The sequence below is a fragment of the Mustelus asterias genome, chromosome 12 (genome assembly GCF_964213995.1).
Source record: "Mustelus asterias chromosome 12, sMusAst1.hap1.1, whole genome shotgun sequence".
Taxonomy (NCBI): domain Eukaryota; kingdom Metazoa; phylum Chordata; class Chondrichthyes; order Carcharhiniformes; family Triakidae; genus Mustelus; species Mustelus asterias.
The window spans coordinates 15,614,783-15,637,144 of NC_135812.1; the positions used below are offsets into that span (position 1 = coordinate 15,614,783).

The window sequence follows — 22,362 nt, forward strand, 5'->3', positions numbered from 1 at the left end:
AAAACCAAATCTAAAGTAGCCCACTCCCAGGTAGATTCGACAACAACCTGCTGTAAAAAATAATCCCTGATACACTCTACAAATTCTTCTTCTATGCTATCCTTGCCAATTTGGTTTGTCCAATCAGAATACAGATTAAAATCTTCCATAATTGCAGTTCCTTTCAAACATGCTCTTAATATTTCCCCATTTATGCTCTGACTTCTTGAGAGGCCACATTTTGGAGGTCTATAGACTAATCCCACCTTTGTCTTCCTTCCCCTGGTGTTCATGATTTCAACCCAAACCAATTCTACATCATTATGCCTTTCTGTTACGACTCAGCATTGTTTTGAAACCTTCCTTGATTAACAATGCTACCCCACCTCCTTTCTCCTTTGGCCAGTTGTTTTGGAACATTGTACACCCTTGAATGTCCAGGTCATCCTGCAACCATGCTTCTCGAATAGCTAATACATCATACTCATATGTTGTAACCTGTGGTGTTAACTTATCTATCTTGTTGCAAATGCGCCAAGCATTCAGATAAAGTACATTTAGCTTTGATTTTTTACAGTACTTTACAACTCTGGATTTGCTCTGTGTTGCATATTTTTGTTCACGTTTCCTGCCCCAGCCTGTCACACTATGACAGTCACTATCCTGTGTCACCGATTCCTCATATACCCATGATTTTATAAACTTTCTGTTCTTCAAACACTCCCTCTCTGCATTCGGGCTCTTGTATGGTGAGTCCTTGCTGTAATATAATGTTCAGATGATCTGTCCCTACCTGCTGTTTTCTGTTGACACGCAGACTGATCACTAACCTGCACTCCGACCTTTAGCTTTGAGTTCCCAATTTTCCAAGCAACTAAACTTCACCGCCCCCCCTCTCCACTCTTTAGTTTAAATCCCTCTCTACTTCCCTAGTTATACGGTCCGCAAGAACACTGGTCCCAGCATGGTTCAGTGTAGCCCCCACTTTCCCCAGTACTGATTCCAATGTCCCACGAGCCCATACCCTCTTCTCCCACACCAGTCTTTAAGCCATGCATTCATCTCTTTAATTTTACGTACTCTTTCCCAATTTGCACGTGGCTCAGGTAAAAATCCAGAGATTATAACCTTGGAGGTTCTGTTCTTTAAATTAGTGTCTAACTCCTCAAACTGCATACACAGAACCTCCTTCTTCATTCAACCAATTTCATTGGTGCCAACATGGGCCACGACCACTGGATCCTCCCCCTCCAACTGCAAGTTTGCCTCCAGCCCAGAGCAGATGTCTCAAACCCTGGCACCAGATAGGCAACACCGCCTTTGAGGCTCTTGCTCCTGGCTACAGAGCACAGTGTCAATTCCTCTGACTCTCCCATCCCCAACTACGACTACATTTCTCTTCTCTCCCGCCAGTTGAACAGCTCCCTGATCCATGGTCAGTTTGCTCGACCTTCCTATAGTCCTCTCTCTCATCCTCATAAGGAGCAAGAATCTTGTACTGGCTGGACAAGGACAAAGGCTAAGGCTCCTGCAGTGCTATCCCTTGGATCCCTCTACCTGCCTCACTCACAATCACACCCTCCTGTCCCTGACCACTGGCAGAATTCAACCTACCTGGGAACACCATCTGGAAGCTCCCCTCCAAGTCACTCACCACCCTAACTTGGAAATATATCACTGTTACTTCACTGTCACTGGATCAAAATCATGGAACACCCTAACAGCATTGTGGGTGTACCTACACCACATGAACTGCAGCGGTGCAATGAGACAGCTCAGCACCGCCTATTCAAAGGCAATTAGGGATGGGCAATGAATGCTGGGTTAGCCAGAGTCGCCCTTATCCCATGAATGAATAAACAAAATTTAAAAAGTCACATCATAATTTGAGTCTCAGAGTGCAATACCTGAATTAGGTGCCGATAACTTCGGGGTTTGGGATGCCATGGGAACACAAGGACTTTAGGCTTCAGGATTATTGGTTCATAAATCATTACTTCTTGGTGGTTAGTAATGGGGATAAGCAGGTTCTATAACAAGATAAAAGTAAATCAAGCGAAGTATGTTAAACTTAAAGTTTAAAATGTTTACATTTGTAAGTCTTGATCTTTGCATCAATGATTTTATGTTTCCATATAATAAATTGCTATGACAAATTAAATATCACTTTTGAACAGCTGCCAGTTTAAAACTGTCACTAAAAAATAACTCACAGCAATTTTGTACTATGTAAAACTCTTACTTAAGTAACCAAAAAGTGTCAAAACAACATCGATGCTTAAAGATGTATGTGACTGCATGTGTAAATAAAATATAAGTGCAAAGTAATTAGTGATTTTAGCATGCTTCGAAAAGCTTCATACTTTCCACAAGCTTGAAGAATACCAAAAAGACACTAAGGTTGGGGTGCCTAATTAGATTCAAAATGGTCTTGCACCATAATAAAAATACAGAATAGGACTTATATTTTCAACCATAAAAATATTAATTCGTTAAGTAATAAATATTTTTATCGAATTTTAAACCTGTTAAAAATCTTGGTGTATTTTGTGACCAGTCAGATTTATATGATCATACAGACGTACAAATTAGGAGCAGGGGTAGTCCACTTGGCCAATCAACAAGATCATGGCCTAGTGGTATTATCGCTAGACTATTAATCCAGCAGCTCAGCTAATGTTCTGGGAACCCAGGCTTCAATCCTGCCACGGCAGATGGTGGTATTTGAATTCAATAAAAATATCTGGAATTAAGAATTTACTGATGACTGATTGTCGGAAAAACCCATCTGGTTCACTAATGTCCTTCAGGGAAGAAAATCTGCCGTCCTTACCAGGTCTGGTCTGAATGTGACTCCAGAGCCATAGCAATGTGGCTGACTTGCAACTGCCCTCTGAACAAGGACAACTAGGGATGGGTAATAAATGTTATGATGTGGAGATGCCGGCATTGGACTGGGGTAAACACAGTAAGAAGTCTAACAACACCAGGTTAAAGTCCAACAGGTTTATTTGGTAGCAAATGCCACTAGCTTTCGGAGCGTGCTGCTCCTTCATCAGGTGGAGTTATAAAAGCCCACGGATAACCTCACGATGCTCCACTTCTCCAGCTTCCACCCTAAACACGTTAAAGAAGCCATCCCCTACGGACAAGCCCTCCGTATACACAGGATCTGCTCGGATGAGGAGAATCGCAACAGACACCTCCAGACGCTGAAAGATGCCCTCATAAGAACAGGATATGGCGCTCGACTCATCGATCGACAGTTCCGACGCGCCACAGCGAAAAACCGCACCGACCTCAGAAGACAAACACAGATCACGGTGGACAGAGTACCCTTCATCGTCCAGTACTTCACCGGAGCGGAGAAGCTACGACATCTCCTCCGGAGCCTTCAACATGTCATCGATGAAGATGAACATCTCGCCAAGGCCATCCCACACCCCCACTTCTTGCCTTCAAAAGGCCGCACAACCTCACACAGACCATTGTTTGCAGCAAACTACCCAGCCTTCAGGAGAACAGTGATCACGACACTACATAACCCTGCCACAGCAACCTCTGCAAGATGTGCCGGATCATCGGCACGGATGCTATCATCTCATGTGAGAACACCATCCACCAGGTACACGGTACATACACTTGCAACTCGGCCAACGTTGTCTACCTGATACGCTGCAGGAAAGGATGTCCGGAGGCACGGTACATTGGGGAAACCATGCAGACACTACAACGGATGAATGAACACCGTTCGACAATCACCAGGCAAGACTGTTCTCTTCCTGTTGGGGAGCACTTCAGCGGTCACGGGCATTCAGCCTCTGATCTTTAGGTAAGCGTTCTCCAAGGCGGCCTTCACGACACCGCAGGGTCGCTGTGCAGAAACTGATAGCCAAGTTCCGCACACATGAGGACGGCCTCAACCGGGATATTGGGTTCATGTCACACTATCTGTAACCCCCACAACTTGCCTGGACTTGCAAAATCTCACTAGCTGTCCTGTCTGGAGACAATATACATCTCTTTAACCTGTGCTTAATGCTCTCTCCACTCACACTGTCTGTACCTTTAAGACTTGATTAGCTGTATTAGCATTGATTAGCATTCCAATCATTATTCTGCAAATTGAGTTTGTGTCTCTGTATGCCCTGTTTGTGAGCACATCTCCCACTCCACCTGACGAAGGGGCAGCACGCTCCGAAAGCTAGTGGCATTTGCTACCAAATAAACCTGTTGGACTTTAACCTGGTGTTGTTAGACTTCTTACTGTAATAAATGTTGGCCAACCAGTGATGCCCATGTCCGACAAGTAAGTTTAAAAAAAAGAATTTAAAAAAATCTGATTGCAACCTCAACTCCACATTCTCACCTACTCCCGATAACTTTTCACCTCTTTGTTCATCAATAATCTATCCAATACTGCCTGAAAAATATTCAAAGACTGCTTCCACTGCCTTTTTCGAAGTGAGTTCCAAAGACTCAGAAACAAATTCTCCTCATCTCTGCCTTAAGTGGGTGACCACTTATTTTTAAAGTGATCCATTGTTCTAGATTTTCCTACAAGAGTTTCAATCAAGCTGCCTCTTACTCCTCTCCAGCAGATACAAGCCTAGCCTGTCCACCCTTTCCTCACGAGACAGTTCACCCATTCCTGGTATTAGTCTAGTAAGCCTTTTCTTATCTGCTTCCAATGCATTTACAAAATATAATTTTCCCTTCCTTTTGAAGCTTAAGGTCATTGATTGGGCATTTGGATGGACAACTGTCTCCTAAACTTTCATCGATGACTGTTAATGTTTGGAAAATAATAACAAAAATAGGCACCACATATTTCCCAAAATATCCATCACTGAAATTATATGTTAAAACCTCATCCGCGCAATCTTCCCAAACAGCAAATCTGACATTTTTAAAAGGCTGATTCTAGTAATTGTTGCAACGTGCAGACTATTAATTTTGTGACTGACAATTATAAAGCAGAAATAAAATGAAATATTTTTGGATAAATTTGTTGTGGAGCTGCATAAACATCATGAAAACAGGGGAACTAAAAATCCTGCTTCAGTAAAGCTCATAATATGGACTAAAATGGAGCATGTTTGAACATGTCCCTGTTTACATCAATGGGGACAAAGTAGAAATGGTTGAGAGCTTCAAGTTTTTAGGTGTCCAGATCACCAACAATCTGTCCTAGTCCCCCCATGCCGACACTAGTTAAGAAAGCCCACCAACACCTCTACTTTCTCAGAAGACGAAGGAAATTTGGCATGTCAGCTTCGACTCTCACCATCTTTTACAGGTGCAGCATAGAAAGCATTCTTTCCAGATGCATCACAGCTTGGTATGGCTCCTGCTCTGCCCGAGACCGCAAGAAACTACAAAGGGTCGTGAATGAAGCCCAGTCCATCACGCAAACCAGCCTCCCATCCATTGTCTCCGTCTACACTTCCCGCTGCCTCGGAAAAGCAGCCAGCATAATTAAGGACCCCGGACATACTCTCTTCCACCCTCTTCCATCGGGAACAAGATACAAAGGTCTGAGGTCACGTACCAACCAACACAAGAACAGTTTCTTCCCTGCTGCCATCAGGTTTTTGAATGGACCTACCTCTCACTAAATTGATCTTTCTCTGCACCCTAGCTATGATTGTAACACATTCTGCACTCTCTCGTTTCCTTCTCTATAAACGGTATGTTTTGTCTGTATAGCGCGCAAGAAACAATACTTTTCACTGTATACCAATACATGTGACAATAATAAATCAAATCAAAATCAAATTACACCATTGGCTTCTGGTGATAGTGTAGTTTAAAAACGGCTTAGTGCAGTTTATCAATATGTCATGAAATATTTGGTGTATTTGTTAAATTAAACATTGTATCCATACCTCTCCTACTACTCCATATAGTGTAGCTTTAATTACTGCTTGCCCATCCATCAAAACGTCAACATAAAGACAAGTTCCATTGATGGATCTATTCAGAGTCCTGAAGTATAATTCTGGAAGGAGAGTGGCAATGTTCAAATTCTGGAAGAAACAAGATTCTGAGCATAAATTATTATTTTCCGCTATATTTTCAAAAGCAGGGTTGCTCTCGCAAATTAAATTACTTTCACAACAATATCGGGTGGGATTCTCCCAAAAAAATTCTAAGTGTTGAATTTGCGTAAAAGCTGGAGTAAATCCTGCTGTTATTTTCAGGAGCTTCAAATTGAATCTCCCACACTCTGTGTACTGCAGAGTGCACCAGTGTGAATACCATTAAAAAACCAGTCAGCGGGGCCTATTCCCGCCCCAAAGGCCAGCAGAATAGCATTGAGTGGGCCACTGCACATGTGCCAATCTGTCAGTGCCAAGATCGACACATGCACAGTAGCCCTCCACTGCCAGCCTCCTGATCGCTGGCCAGCCCCACGACCCCACATTGCTACTCCTTTGAAACCCCCGATCCTTGGCCTCCCTCCCTGTATCACTGATCCCGAATGTAGAGTGGCAGCGGGACCACCATTGATGTCCACCCATAAGCCCCGCCCCATATAGGCTCTCTGGCCCCACCCACTTGGCACTACCTGATTCCTGGTGGGCAGTACCAGGGTGCCCCCGGTCATTGGTGCTTTGCCCCTTGGGCAGTGCCAAGCTGGCAATGCCCAATGGGCACCCGCCCCCCCTTATTCCTGACCTTCTAGGGAGCCTCCATGGCTTCCCTTCATTCCAGCGGGGTCTGGCCACCAGCTCCCTGCAAGTGGGGAGCTATTATAAACCCCACTGGAGTGAAACACTTCAACTGGGGGGAGGGACGGTTTGGAGAGAGACTCTAGAAGGCCCGGAGACTTCAGTCCCGGATCCGCTAATTAGATTGAAATGAACATTATCATAATTTTTGCAGCTCCTCGCCAGTACAGAGCTGATGGCGCCAGAAATCCAGCAGCCGGAGGCACCCAGAGGCCGTGGCGCCCAGCAGGAAGCTCACCACACGGCCTCTACTTGAGTCTCTCGGCTGGGAGAATCACCCCCATTCTTTTTCAAATACAATGGTGTTAAGATTGGAACAGATAGTATGTATGGTAATGAAAACCATCACAGCAATAATGCCATTTGCTATGGGCCTTTACTCCAAAATTACGTTGTTACTTTGTTAAGCAAAGAAAAGAGTCATATTTGTGAACAAAGAGACTGGCTTTTGAAGTTTCACTTCTGCGTGTTCTCCATATGATTTTCATTCCAATAAATGTAATAACCTAATGCCACAGTACAAGGCAAATATATTTAATTCCAGTTAATTATGGCAAAAGTTTGCATAAACTTTTCAATCTGACATAAGTCTGCACATTAAAACTAATACTGACCAGTTAGAAAATTCCACTGCTCAAAGAACACATCACTAAAGTAAAAAAAAGAACACATCACTTTAACACAATTAAAAGTCAAGTCCTTTATAGTTATTACTTTCTAGCTATGCTTCCCAAAAGGAGTATTTATCTCCACTCCTGAAGAAAACTTTTAAAAAAAATTATAGAGTTATTTTGTCCTGAGTTGATGTCAGTGTTTTAGAACAAAACTTTCCCCACTTTCAGTTACAGCACAAAGTAATCAAGTGAAGTACAGCACCAACCTGTTCTACACTACACTAATCAAAATTGTGTCTCAAATATAAACCAACCAAAACAGCCAATACTGCACCAATGCAACATTTAAGATCATAAATAATGTTAAGACCCAGGCCATAAACTCCAAGGTGTTTTATGAAGTAAGCCAAGACCCTAACTTTTACATTTGATTTTGGCAGGGGTGAGCATAAGGTGTTTTACTCCAGGTATGATTCAAGTGACCCACTAAGAACACAGTTAAAATATAACAAAAAGAATTAACATAACCTTTATGAATTACAAGACTTAAGATCACAGTATAACTCCTAACAGCTAGCTATCTCTGCTGTTCCAAGTTAAACACAATCCCACAGGCATACACCCTTCTTCAGACTTAGCACATGTGATGCTGGATTTGACCTATGTGAATTGGTCCGTTGAATGTTGTATCAAATCTCTGAGGCTCCCCAGTCCTGGAACTTTCAGAAAGCCTCTGGAGAGAGAGACAGAAAGACACTGCTTTCTTCTGCCAGCTCCTGGCAGCAACTGAGAAACAAAGCTAAAAACTGGACTTTTCTTTGAAGCATAGCTGTCCCTAGCCACATGACATGGCCTGTCAATCAACCTCCACTCAGCAATCCCAGGGGACATATTAAAACACTGCATCAGTCCAGATAAAAAATAAACATGATGTCAATTATACTGCCTCAGCAGCAATAAAGGACACCGGCTAGATATGGTGCCAACAAATTCCAGGGCCTACTAGAAACATCTTGCATAGAAACATGATTAAAATACATTTTCTACAGGCATAGTATCGTCATAGAAATAACAGGAGTATGCCATTCGGCCCTTTACGCCTGTTCCACTATCCGATAAAATATCATTATGGCTTTAACAGCACTTGCTTGCCTTTTGGCCATAACCCTTACCTCTGGCTAAGGCAGAAGTTCCGTATTCCTCCCCATTAAGGGCCATTAAACTTGTTAAAAATCTAATTTAGAACTTGTTGAGGGGAAAGAGTGGAATATATAAAGTCGTGCATGATGAGATAGCCTTCTCCTGCCATTTTTCAGAAAGTGGATCTCCTTCGTAACTGGCAGCATTAGATCCAAGTTGTCATCAATGAAGCAAATGCCTGCCATGCCCCAAATGGCATGTCGCCCAATTGCCCTGCCATGACATCTCGCTTCCCTTGGGTGAAATGAAAAGCTTTAGCACAAAGCTCTTCCTCTTGATTACCAGCTGCCTCAGTGATGGCTGCCATGGGTCCAACAGTTCATCTAACTCAACATTCCTGCACCCGCTGGCTTTAGTTGGACAGGAAACCCGTCTCCATATTAATTAAGTGCTCACCTCTGTAAAAATCTGGGGGGGCGAGTCTCTCAACTTGCTGCGCTGCTCTAGCAGTGCATACGGGTGGGAGACATCAGCGGAGGTCATTTAGCAGGCTCCCTGCTGGGTGCCACGGCCTCCGCACGTCTCTGGGGACTGGGTTTCTGGTGTCGCAGCTTCGTGCCGGAAATCGGCATGGAACTTATTTAAATATTAAAATCTGGATTTCCATCCTATTAGCGGGCCCGGGACTGAAGTCTCCAGGCCCAGTAGCGTCTCCCCCCCACCCCCCAACCAAGAGTGGTTCACTCCAGGAGGGGTTTACAACAGCTCCCCAAAGACAGGGAGCTGGTGGCCCGACCCTGCTGGATTCAGATCGCCTGTGTGCTCCCACAACTGATAGAAAAATAAAACTATCATTCTAATCTGAATTCATATCAAGGTCCAAAAGGGAAAATTTTCCATTATCTTAATTTTTCTAGTTTAGCAGTTGGTAGCATTCAAATCTTCCAACATACAGGAAGGAGAACACCTTTAACATATCCATTCTGTAGAATTATTTTCTTCCTTGAAAAAGGATTGTGCTAGCAATATAGATAGCTGCTCTGTGTACTAAATATAAACGGTTTGTTGTCTAAACACTTTGTTATCAACTGTTTTCTGCTTTTCTTTAAACTATGATATGCTGTGCACATTTCCTTTCAAGATAATGGAAGATTAGAACTAAAATAATTGTAATGTTAAAACAGTACATATGTTTTGTTTAATGGATCTCATAGCGATAACTAAATCATATGTCATAAGCAGAATAATCATAGGTCAAGATTTGCCCTGTAGAGCACTGAGTTCTTGGTGTGTGGAATTTTGCCACAATGGGTAGTTGATGTGAAGACCATTGCACTTTTTAGGGAAAAAGTGGAAAATATGTGCGGCAGCAGATGGTACAGCCTATTACATAGGATATGTGGCATTGAAATAGGCCATTTGACCCAGCCAGTCCATGCCAGTATTGGGGGAGACATTACACGTTCATTAGTTTTAGATTGCTCTGACAAACAGCTTTCAAAGATGCGGGAGACCAAAGGTCCTCTTCAATATTGTAGCAAAATCTAATAATCTGCTGTTACAATCTCTGTAGAAACTGAAAACTTCTTAAAAGATCCTGGAATACCCTGTGGCCAATTTAAAGGGATTACACAACAAGATTTCAGATTTTAAGACCTTCACTGTGACAAATAGACCCAAAGCAACATCAACTAAACATTACTTTGGAGGCAACCAGCACAACTACAGAAAGGATAGCTTTTTTATTACTGTATTAACATGATTGATTATCCCACCTCACAAATATATTTACTTCCCAGGATGCTCTCCGCAGGATTAATATCTTTAAAGAACATAGTCCACAGACACTTCAAATGGGTTCACATCTCCCCATTTCACCGAGTGGTAATGTCAACTTACAGTTGAAAGGCCCTTCCCTTAGATTCTGGGGAATTCCTAAACTGACTCTGGCGATTTCTCCTCCCAGTCTTGAAAGGGCAAATCTTCCAGTCTTCAGATTGCCAGAGGATGCACCTCTTCAACCAGAGACCATCCTACCTCCCGCAATCTGTCTGGTAGCTTGCAGAAGACTCGTATCCTCTTCGCTTCTGCTGACCACATTAGTTGCAGCCTTTTGACTTTCTAAGAGACCTCTCTCTATCTGTCCAATGCCCATAGTTAACCCAGCTGCTCTTGGCAGGTGTGAATATTGTGCACCTGGTCCCAGCAAGTTTCACACACGTCACCCAGGCTTGATGTTGAGCACAATTCAAAGCAGATCGCATGACTTTCATCACTTCTCCATTTTATCTTGAATTAAAGAGACAGTCCCAAAACAATATCATCTTATAAAACTTGCATTCATAATACTGCAAATAAATAAGTACAACAAGAAACGCATTGATATCACTCAAAGATTGAATAGCACTGATTGTTAATATTAGTCAAGAACATAAAACCCGAAACAAGTTCACCTAAGAAACAAAATTGGGTGACCTAACAACTTACATCAGATAAATAAACTTTATTACTGCTTTTGTCGTAAACTTCCACTGTAAACTCATACTTTCTTCCTACTTCCAAAAACCATCTGTCTCCAGGGAAGATAGAAAAACCTGGATGGATCAACAGCACAAACTTTAGAACAATCTTCACACACCAATCATTATGAATCTGAAAAGCTACACATGTTAAAAACTCCCTGACAACTGAAAACGCAAACTATAACATTTTAAGAATTTATATTAATACACAAATAGGACACTCTTTGCCCCACAAGACCAATACTTGAAAATCCAAAGATCTAATCTCTGATTTTTATATATCCTTTATTATTCGAAGTGCGCAATTTATGAATCCATCAATTAAATTATAAAAAGCTTGTACTTATTTAAATTTTCAAAGTTCATTTAATGGTCAATAACTAGGACCAACCAGGGCCATTAATACTGCTCAAAACTTCAAGTATTTGTAAAAAAAACTACCTTGCCCATGAGGTTTATCATGTTAATATTTCTGTTAAAACAGCAAAGAAATAAAAACAATTGTTTGTGTGCTAATATTTGGAATAATAAATTTAGTTAATGGCATAGTAGAGTGAGAAAGTACTGCACAATTTTATATTATCGACAAAAAATGTGGTTCAGCAGACCTATGGCACAGGCCAGCATGCACCAGCAGCTCAGAAGGTAAGCTGTAATGGATTTTTTGATGGGATTCCCTCTTTCTAACTTCTCTTTTTTAAAATTCCTATATGGGATGTGGGCATTGCTGGCTCGGCCAACATTTATTGCCTATCCCTAATTGTTCTTGGACCAATGGCTTTCTAGGTCATTTCAGAGGGTTTTTTTAAGAGTCAACCACATTGTTGTGGAGCCTAGGTTACTGGTGTTGGAAAGCTTTATCTGCAGCCTTCTTGGCTGCAGAGTAGAAAATCCAGTGAAACTGTGTCAGGGCTGGACTGCCACTTGCCCAAATATTTTCGGAAAAGTTTCTAAATCTGTATTTTTTCAATTTCTTTGGTTGCTGGCATGATTATTACCTGTGCTTTGGAACTTGCCACTTGCGTATATGGGAGACAGTAACTGCCTGCCACTGTAGGATTAGGACACAGGAGCAGCAAAACCAAATATCAACAATGCTCCCTAGGTGCAACTTCAGGATACATCTCTCCAAATGTTCCAACCTCCTCAGCTGTATTGCAACAGCAGCGTATAACAACAGAGAAAATCTTCACATGAATTGTGTTACATTATTATTTTGTTTCATTGAATATTCTGTCCCTATGAAATAAAAGGAAATCCGTGCAATACTAACCTAAAAAACCAGCATCTACAATGTAAATTGTACAGTTAGGCAGATGAGAAAGTGCTTGCATATGGATATCTATAATTTAGTTAAAGAGACCATAACCTCCTTCAATATTGACGACTGATCGCAAATATATTTCTGTAGTTACCGTAGTTTCTTTGAAAGTTACCATAGGTTTGTTAAAACTTATAATATTTAACGCATCATTAGAGTAATGGAAATTTTGTTAATAATCTGCCAACCAATAAACTAATACTCAACATTATGGACTGGTTATACAATCCTAACTTTGCAGTCCTGTGCAGAGCTGAATTTACTCTCCTGCATGAGGTTGGCTCACTGACATAATTTTAATATGTTTACAACCAGGAGGGTCAGGGAAGCAGAATTTCTAATGCCAGCAACCAGCCAAGTGGAGAGAATAGTAATAATAGAATGAGGAAGGCACCTGACAGGTGATTGTCTCCAAAGGTCCCATTCCAAATAGACCCTTATGCTGCTGCAGTGCAATGCAGGATTCCAGACAATTTGTGGGGAGACTACCTAATTTCAAATTTGTTCCAACACTGTTTATGTGCAGGCTCCCAGTGTGCTGGCCTGTGATTTTGGGCCCTTTTCACTGCCTCAAACATACCATAGGCCTTAAGCCTAACATTGGTAGTATGATCTTAATGCACTTGCTTATTCCCATTCCATATCACCACTGCTTATTTCTTCTGGAATTATTATATATGAATACAATAGATGGCTGCCAAAGAGATTCAAATCAGCAATGGAATGGGGATCTATGACATTGCCATAACTGGGAGACTGAAGTTCAAACTGCTTGTACCGTTGTTAGAACTTCAAGAATGACTAGATTTTCTATTATTTGCTATCTATACACTCCTTGGTGCTTCTTTCTGGTTTAAATTCAATTTTATTCCAGGGCTTCCACAAATGATTAAAACTAACACTTCAGTGTAGTGCTGAAAAATTCTGCATTGTTAGCTACTGCTGGGTGAGACAGCCTGTTCAGATGTACATTTAGCATTCCATAGCATTACTCAAAGAGGAGCCAGAAGTTCCTACTTTTTCCTGGCCAACATTCTTTTTATCAAGCAACACGACCAAAAACATAATAACTGGTATATATCTCGCTACTTATGGTATATTGGCATGTTCAAATTAGCTGTCAAAGTTGCCTCCATAGCAACTATGACTGTACACAAAGAGTAATTGGTGGACAGAGACATGTTCAGGCACTATATAAATACTTAATTTTTCTCTTTAACCCATATTGTGAATCTACTGTTTGATCAAATTTATTAAAAAATCCCCAGCAACTTATTGCCTTGACTAATATAATAGATACCAATATGGTTTTTAAACAGATACTGGGCAAATTCTTATAGTATTATATTAATTTAATGACCTAAGGGAAGTGAAAAAGAAAAAACAGAAAATAAACAAATTTAAAACAAGACCCGAGATGACAGATAGTGATTTGTTTTTTTTTCAAGAAATAAAAGTATCTTAAGATAACATGCTTTAGGAATACTGTCCCTGTGCAAGTGATTATGAAAGTAGCTATAAATTTCTACAAATATGGATTCTGGACTCATGAAAAAAACTGTTGACCCTAAAATTTCAGCAAAGTTTTCAAAATGACAGTTGATTTGTTAGCCTATGGATCCTTTGTTTGAAATTAGCAGTTAAGAAGCTGTATTTTCACTGGAGTCAAGAATACTGTCATGGAACAGGATTTTATTAGTTTGTCATATCATTAATACTTGTGAAAAATAGAATGGACGGGATTTTTTGACCTCACTCGTCCCGAAACCATAAAATCCCGCCCGAGGTCAATGGACCTTCCCATTGTTCGCCTGCCTGCTCTGATTCCTGTGGCGGGCAGGGCAGTAAAATTCCGGCCAATGTTTCAGTCTTAGAAGAAAACAATCAAACAGGAAATCCAATGGATAGATCATGCTCACCTTCGTTAGGTTGTTGCAAGGTTGCTAAAACCTATTTCTAAATCATATTTTTTGGATAGATCTTTAAATTGTTATTGATTCAGTTACACATTAAACGTAAAATATTTTCTCGAGGCTTTGGTAAGAGGACTATGCCAACACCAGAATGAACTATCCACGATGGATAACACCAGGAAGCACAAGGGGCTCACCTTTCCAATCTGAGAGATCTTAACAAGTCAGGTCAGTGCAGCTGACAACCACCCCCGCAACACAATCCAATGCAAGAAGAGAATGAATGATCTCATCTGCTCGGCCACGGTAAGTTAATCTTTAGCTTTCACCAATATCATACACCAATATCATTGTATCATACTCTTCAGAAATCTCACACATTATCATCTGTGCATATCCTCATGATTATTATCCTCCCTTCTGCAAACTGAAGCTGGTTGTCTCAGAATATCAGTTGAGCAATATATATCGCTACTTTCACACCACCACCATCTCATTTATTATGCTGCACAGACTTTATTCTCAGCTTTTTCCGGAAAGGGCTCACCACACTTAGGAGGCTTTTATGTTCCACAAACTCCGATTCACCCCTTCTCATCACATTCCTTCCTTTTGTCCCCATGCAGTCCAAGCTGGCCCAAAACAACAGGGAGATATCTGATGAACTATCAATCAAGCAAAGACTAGTTTGTATGCAAGAACAAATAAATAGTCTTTTATTCGCAAAGACTTGGAGCACACCCATGCTGATGAACTGGTCCCGAGACTTAGGCAGGGGGGTTGGGAGCAGTCACCTTTATACCTGGGCCAGGGGGGGGGGGGAGGAGTCTCAGGCAGGGCCGGCAGGGGCATGCCCAGGCATGTCTCACACACACACACACACAGGCAATAGCTTAACAGTGGTTTACCACAATATCCCAGACAGGTGGAGGGATGGCCAACTTCACAAAACTCTCCAAATTTGAGAGGATGACACCAAGCTGGCTGGGGAAGACAGGGATTGCTCCTGTCAGGAGGGCCATGTTGGCAATTCCTAGAACCTTGTACAATGAGACTCCCGTGAGTTGATCACCTCCTAACATTCACAGTGAGTGACATTCATTCTTGCACTCTGCCTGCTCAGGAACTAAGGCTGTTTTCTCACTTACAGGAACCAGCAGGTCCATTCAGAGGACATCAAACATAAAGCCCAGCTCATCTTAAAGGAGGAAGATAAGGAGCCACTGGAGAAAGATCCACTGCATTCACTTGCACCTGCTACCAGCGGAAGTAGTCATAGTTCTAGATTAGGCTTGGAGTCATTTTCTGGAGAACATCTCACTGACATGTTTCCGTAACAGTTGGAGGCAGTGACAGTTCAGGTCTTTGGAACATGGAGAACTTCTGGAAATCAGGCATCCTTTGTGTCTGAGTCAAATGCTGGGCCTCTGCGAGCGGCCATTGCTGGAGATGCAGCGACAGATGACGGAAAATCTGGCAGAGATGCAAGAGTCACTCAGTATACTGGAGTGAAGTATGGAGGAGTCCATCCGCGTTCTATTTGATGTCATGGCTCCGACATGCAAGTACCACAAGGTCACTATGAGAAAGATGACGACTGCCTTGGATACCTTGGTCCAACACATTTTGCTGGATTTGCACTCAGACCTGCACTGCTTGGGCATGGACATTGGTGGATTCCATCTGTGGATAGGTGAGAGGGTGCAAGGCACCTTGAGCTCCTTCCAGATGTCCCATCTCCTGAGTCAAGGAAGGGGCCCTCGGGTACCCACAGGGAGGATGAGCGTCAGCTAGACACTTCACACAGGAGATTTCAAGGATGCCCAGCCACTCAATCCCCTCTGTCTGTGACCTGATCAACTCCAGTTGATCAGGCCATGGAGGATGCTTCTTGAATTGGAGACTCTTATCAGGCTGGGATCCTCCAGGTTGTGGGCACCAGAGGACATCTACTAAGGTTATCACAGGCAACGGGGTTAGCACTCAGCCAGCTGCCTCCAACTCTGCTGCAGACATAGCTTTTGGGTTAAGAAAAATAAGAAATGTTGACACCACTTTTGGGTCATGGGTGCTCAATCACTATAAACTGCACACTTATACAGAGTGTTTGGTCATTTGAAGGCGCGGTGCTTATTCATGTAAGTGTCCTCTTATAACAAGCGTGAGACATCCTCCTGTTCTGTGATCACCTTTGTGAGCCTCACATTCAAAAGATGTTAATCTTATTCAAAATAGTTAGTGATGTTAGGAAGATATGTCAAAACCTTTATGGGAAATGACTGCTAAATAAAGTTGTAACCCTTAATGTTTGCAAGTGAATATTATGTGACAACCTGAAATGGTATCGTGTCTCCTCAGTGGTTGGGCCAAATCACAAGATCTGGTAAGACGATGGTGTTCTCAAACTATCAGCTCATCTCACTGGCCACTGTAGTTTTTCATTGAGATGACGATATCAAGTTCCTTGATGCAACGTTTGCGCTGTTATGTCAACTTTCACTTTCCCAGTGCACACATTTACAGGGTTCACCACTGACCTTTCCAGAGATAATGGCTTGCTGAATTACAAGGATTGAAGCTGTAAGTGCAAATGTGGAACTTGTTGATGTGACTGATTCTTAATCTCTTTCATTGCAATTGCCTTGCATTAAGGGACAGAAGGAAGCTGGCCCTCTCCTGTTGCCTGCACCTTAATCCGCCTGGAATCTTGTGGTTATGAAAATATCACATGCACGTCTTCCATGTCATGCTTCCTCGTTGACATCATCATGTGGAAGCCGACTCTATACTCCATTTCAGGTTTCTGACCCTCCTGCTCTTCATTGTCCGAGGTGCTCTTAGCCTTTTCAATTTCTCCCTTTAGCAAGGTATCCCCCCTGCACTTTGCGGTGCCAGGTTGTGAAGGGCGCAACAGTTCACTACAATGCAGGCGACTCTCTTAGGAGACTACTGCGGTCCAAATATTGGAAATGCATCCAGGATGCAAATGGTCTGTTCTATTATGGATAATGTTTAGCTATGTGTTTAATTGTACCTCTCCTCTGAGGCATTCAAGGATGATGCCATTGTTTGAGTGGGTAGCCAAACAGCCATCTCTGTATTTGCTGAGGCCTTTAAGTGACTCAGGATATATGAGTCACAGCAACTCCCAGGGTACTCAGCACAGACGTGCAATCCGATGTTTGCACACCATCCACAAGCTGATGGAGTTGAACCTTTCCCAGTTGATGAACATCAGGGGTTAATCCATAGAGCTTGTAAAGCCACATGTGTGCAGTTGATTGCACTCTGCACTCTAGGGAAAGCCTGAGCTACAAAATTATTAAATCTAAGTCTGACTACCTTCATCAACTGTGAACTTCACATAATGATGTGCCTTACTGTAAAGGACATCTGTCACCTCCTTGATGTATTTATGTGTGGCAGCCTGCAAGATGCCACACATGTCCCTGTGGATCACTGGAATGATTCACAGGCAAATAAATTGAGGGCGGTGGAAGCCTTCAGGCCATAAACAGGGAATGTCCCCCCATTTTACATTCTCAGAATGTGGCGGATATGATCCACCAGATCCTTGGACAAGCACAGAGATGTGTGGCATTGTCTCTCACTTATCTGCACAGAGGACAGTCTTCTTCAGTAGACCCTTGGCTAAGCAAGTCCAGGTGGTACATGTCTAACCTCCTCATTCTCTGGGTATTGCTTATGTTCCCTTGGGCCTCGCACTTCAGACGGGGCCTCCCCCAGAAGTTGCACTTGGTGGAGAACAGCTCTTCTCCTCCTCCATTCCATGAGCACCATCAAGAAGGCTGCATTGAGCCCAGGATCTATTCCTGTTTCCTCCTTATTGTTGTGGAATGATATATATATAAAATGGAGTATGAATTATGGGGAAAGATAGTAATGTTCCCATTTGCAAACAACAAGCCACTGTCACGACATGGAGTTGCACCTGCGTGACCAGTCATGTCACTGATACGACCTTGGAGCTAGGTGTAAATTCACAGAGTGAAGTGACCAAGACATCAACTCTGACAGCTACCATCTCAAACCCACAAAGGCTGGAAAAGGTTTGGATGCCTTAATGACATGCACCATCTTACAAAACTTACCCCTCCAATCTCAGGTGTGGCATAATCATGTACTTTGCATGCCCTATGGCCCATTATGCATGCCAATTGGAGAAAGCCGATTTGAGGCTTTCATTGATAATCTGCCATATAAACATCAGCTTTGTCCTCTTAAAGGTTGCCTGTATTTCCAATTTTTGCATTCCTGTGTATTAATACTGAAATGGAGCAATAGAATTGTGAGGAAAATGATTCCTGCAGTCTATCTTTAAAGTGCTAAAAATAGCACTACCTTCAATGGAACTTTCTCAAGGAGGTCTTCCATTTTTCTCTCAGGCCTGACTTCATTTTGTTGTTTTAAGTGAAAAGCCAGTTGAGGCTTCCCCATAAAATGGCCTCTGCCTATACTGACGCTAACCCTTTCCATCCAGATTATTTTCCAGTTTCAATTTCTGACTGCGCTCTAACCTTTTAAAAATGTCATTCATGGAATGCTGGCTAGACCAGCAATTTTTATCCATTCCTACTGGCCCTTGAAAAGGTGGTGGTGAGCCACCTTCTTGATCTACTGCAGTCCATGTGGTGAAGGTACACCACAGTGCTATTCAGGAGGGAGTGCCAGGATTTTGACCTAGCTTCGACTGGACAAGGTGATGGTGCTCAGGTATTACTACAAGAGCAGCTTCACTGCGCCCTCTCCATGGAGTGTTACTGGCCTTCCAATTTTCCTGTTACTGCACAATATGCAGTTCGAGGCACCTCCCTTGTTCTCCACCTTCCCCTAATAATCTTGGATCCCGTAGTAATTGTGGTCAATATTCTAATACTCCTACTTGAACCTATAACTGTAGAAGTCGCATTGCCCACACTGGACCTCATCCCGCCTCATTTCGAGGCTGTGAGCATGGCCATATACAGAAGAGACCCTCCCCCCCAATCTATGTGTTCACCCTTTACAAGCTGCAGATGCCTCCCCTAATCTTAATTAGCCCATGTGCATCCCAGCACAAGACTTTGGCCAGTGACACTGAAACCATGACCTGCAAACCAAGTTTTGCCTTTTCACGAGTGAGCGGATAACCACTGCAAAGGTATGCGGGTTAGGTTGGTTGGCCATGCTAAATTAACCCTTAGTGTCAGGGGCATTCCTCCATTAAGTTTTGTGCAAGCTTTCACTCTGTGCCAGACTAATACTAACCATCTCTCTTTTCTGATTCTGCATGCCTCCTTTCAATTTTGTGTAGATCTGTTTCCATGCCAGCCCCTACTGCATTCCTCTCTTTCACATTAAGTTCCAACTTCCCACCACTGGTCTCCCCTATACCTGCCATTGATTCCATTCTCCACCTTCGTCCATTGTCTCGTTTCTCCTAACTCCCCCCCCCCGCGACACTCCTGGACAATGGAGGAAGGCAATGAATAGAGCAAGTCTACACCCCCCACCAGTGTGGCCTTTCATTGATTTTGGTGAGAACCTGGAGCAGCATTGCTGCAGGTAGGTTTTCAATATTGCACTCAACGAGAAGTCACAAGGTAAGTGAGGCTGACCGCTGCACGCTAATTAATCTCTTTAGAATTAACAAATCAAACACTTAAATCAATGAGGGGTGAGGGATTGGGATAGTCCCGAACTGTGATTCAGACTGGTCTAATATCTTACTGATATGGTACTTGACTGAGGGGGGGTAAATGTGATTCCAGCAAGCAGCGTTTTTAATGAGTATTCATGAGATGACAATGCATGTAAATGGAGTTGCCTCCATAGATCAGCAGTTATGAAAATTCCAAGCTGCTTTCGCACTAGCGGATTTCCAAGTTTTGGTCTCTCTCCAAATTTTCCATCTGTGGACTGGAGATGAAAATTCCGCCCAAATACTCTACATAAAGCTACATAACAGCATACATATTTTAATGTTGTGCCAAAGCCTTTTAATGAGCTGAAGAGCCTTTTCATTTTAGTGGTTGGAAATAACTTGGCCTGGACAATTCTACGATTAAAATAGGTTTACAGAAAAAGGATACTTTTATACATAAGAACCAGGCTAGCCTGCCCCTTCTGGAGTGCAGTAACAATACAGGAGTTAGAATCCAGTTTTGCAACCTTTGTGCTCCCCTCTTCATCGGCGATCACATCAGCTTGCAATTGCAATTTGTACTGTTCTGATGGCATCTCAATTTCTGCAAGAAAGTAGTAAGAAAGCATATTGAAACATTTCAAATGTTACTCATTGATAAGAAGTTTAACAACACCAGGTTAAAGTCCAACAGGTTTATTTGGTAGCAAAAGCCACACAAGCTTTCGAAGCTCTAAGCCCCTTCTTCAGGTGAGTGGGAATTCTGTTCACAAACAGAGCTTATAAAGACACAGACTCAATTTACATGAATAATGGTTGGAATGCGAATACTTACAACTAATCCAGTCTTTAAGAGACAAAACAATGGGAGTGGAGAGAGCATCAAGACAGGCTAAAAAGATGTGTATTGTCTCCAGACAAGACAGCCAGTGAAACTCTGCAGGTCCACGCAACTGTGGGAGTTACAAATAGTGTGACATGAACCCAATATCCCGGTTGAGGCCGTCCTTGTGTGTGCGGAACTTGGCTATCAGTTTCTGCTCAGCGACTCTGCGCTGTCGTGTGTCGCGAAGGCCGCCTTGGAGAACGCTTACCCGAATATCAGAGGCCGAATGCCCGTGACCGCTGAAGTGCTCCCCAACAGGAAGAGAACAGTCTTGCCTGGTGATTGTCGAGCGGTGTTCATTCATCCGTTGTCGCAGCGTCTGCATAGTTTCCCCAATGTACCATGCCTCGGGACATCCTTTCTTGCAGCGTATCAGGTAGACAACGTTGGCCGAGTTGCAAGAGTATGTACCGTGTACCTGGTGGATGGTGTTCTCACGTGAGATGATGGCATCTGTGTCGATGATCCGGCACGTCTTGCAGAGGTTGCTGTGGCAGGGTTGTGTGGTGTCTTGGTCACTGTTCTCCTGAAGGCTGGGTAGTTTGCTGCGGACAATGGTCTGTTTGAGGTTGTGCGGTTGTTTGAAGGCAAGAAGTGGGGGTGTGGGGATGGCCTTGGCGAGATGTTCGTCTTCATCAATGACATGTTGAAGGCTCCGGAGGAGATGCCGTAGCTTCTCCGCTCCGGGGAAGTACTGGACAACGAAGGGTACTCTGTCCACTGTGTCCCGTGTTTGTCTTCTGAGGAGGTCATTGATAAGTCAGACTAGCTGGAATGAGTGAATGTGTATTTTGTTTTAATAGCTTCCAGAAGTTGTACAAGAAATGCATCATTTCAGTGGTTTCATTAACAATTCCAGCTGAACTGAATGACCTCAGAGATATTTCCACCAAATTATTGATATTGAGTAATTACTTTAAATTCCAATAACTTTTATCATTTATTCTCAGGGTGATGCTGCAAGTCTGCATCTACCACCTAACGCAAGTTACCCTGAGGTAAGTCTTTGACTATCTTCTTGATGTACCAATTGCTTGTACAGAAGAACGCATTTTAAATAGCATTAAAAGTCAGCATGGAATTATGGCCTGCCAGTTAGGTCCCCTTCCCTGATAAAGATTAATGAACCTGTTGTGTTTTTAATGACAATCCAGCAACTTCCACAATCACTTTCTGGTGTAAGTCCACAAATGACAATTTATTGATTTCAATTTCACAACGTGCATGATGGGATTTGAACTCATAACCCTTGTGTTGTTAATCCAGTAGCGTATCATAAGCATGAGACCCTAATGCCCTTCAACATAAATTTCATGAATGCCTGTTGGATGTAATAACACTGAGACAACGAACGGTTTCTGTCTATTGTGAATCATTTTGGAAATATGCCTGACCATATTGTCCAGGCTACTGGGCATTGCTTTGCCTCCTCAGGTGCTCCTTTCAACAAAATTCATTGAACCCACAACAAAAAATTACATGTTCACAACACTTTCAAGGGATATAAACAGAATACTTTGTCACTCATGGGCGAGACTAGGCTTGTCAGGCCATCATTAGATAAGACTTTCTGCATTCCACAGCTGCTCACCAAGTATCCTTTGTGTAT

The 22,362-nt window shown here is 42.6% G+C and overlaps 1 protein-coding gene across 1 annotated transcript in view; it reads right to left on the reverse strand.

Moving 5' to 3' along the window:
- The window catches only part of LOC144501872 (nuclear pore membrane glycoprotein 210-like), a 154,846-nt gene that overhangs the window by 90,170 nt on the left and 42,314 nt on the right, over positions 1-22,362 (reverse strand). Inside the window, exons 7-11 of the mRNA XM_078225916.1 lie at positions 20,316-20,471; positions 12,263-12,331; positions 10,955-11,061; positions 5,868-6,008; positions 1,887-2,009 (exon numbers count right to left, since the gene is read on the reverse strand). Of these exons, the coding sequence (XP_078082042.1) occupies positions 1,887-2,009; positions 5,868-6,008; positions 10,955-11,061; positions 12,263-12,331; positions 20,316-20,471 (596 nt within the window). The remainder of the gene's footprint in view (positions 1-1,886; positions 2,010-5,867; positions 6,009-10,954; positions 11,062-12,262; positions 12,332-20,315; positions 20,472-22,362) is intronic.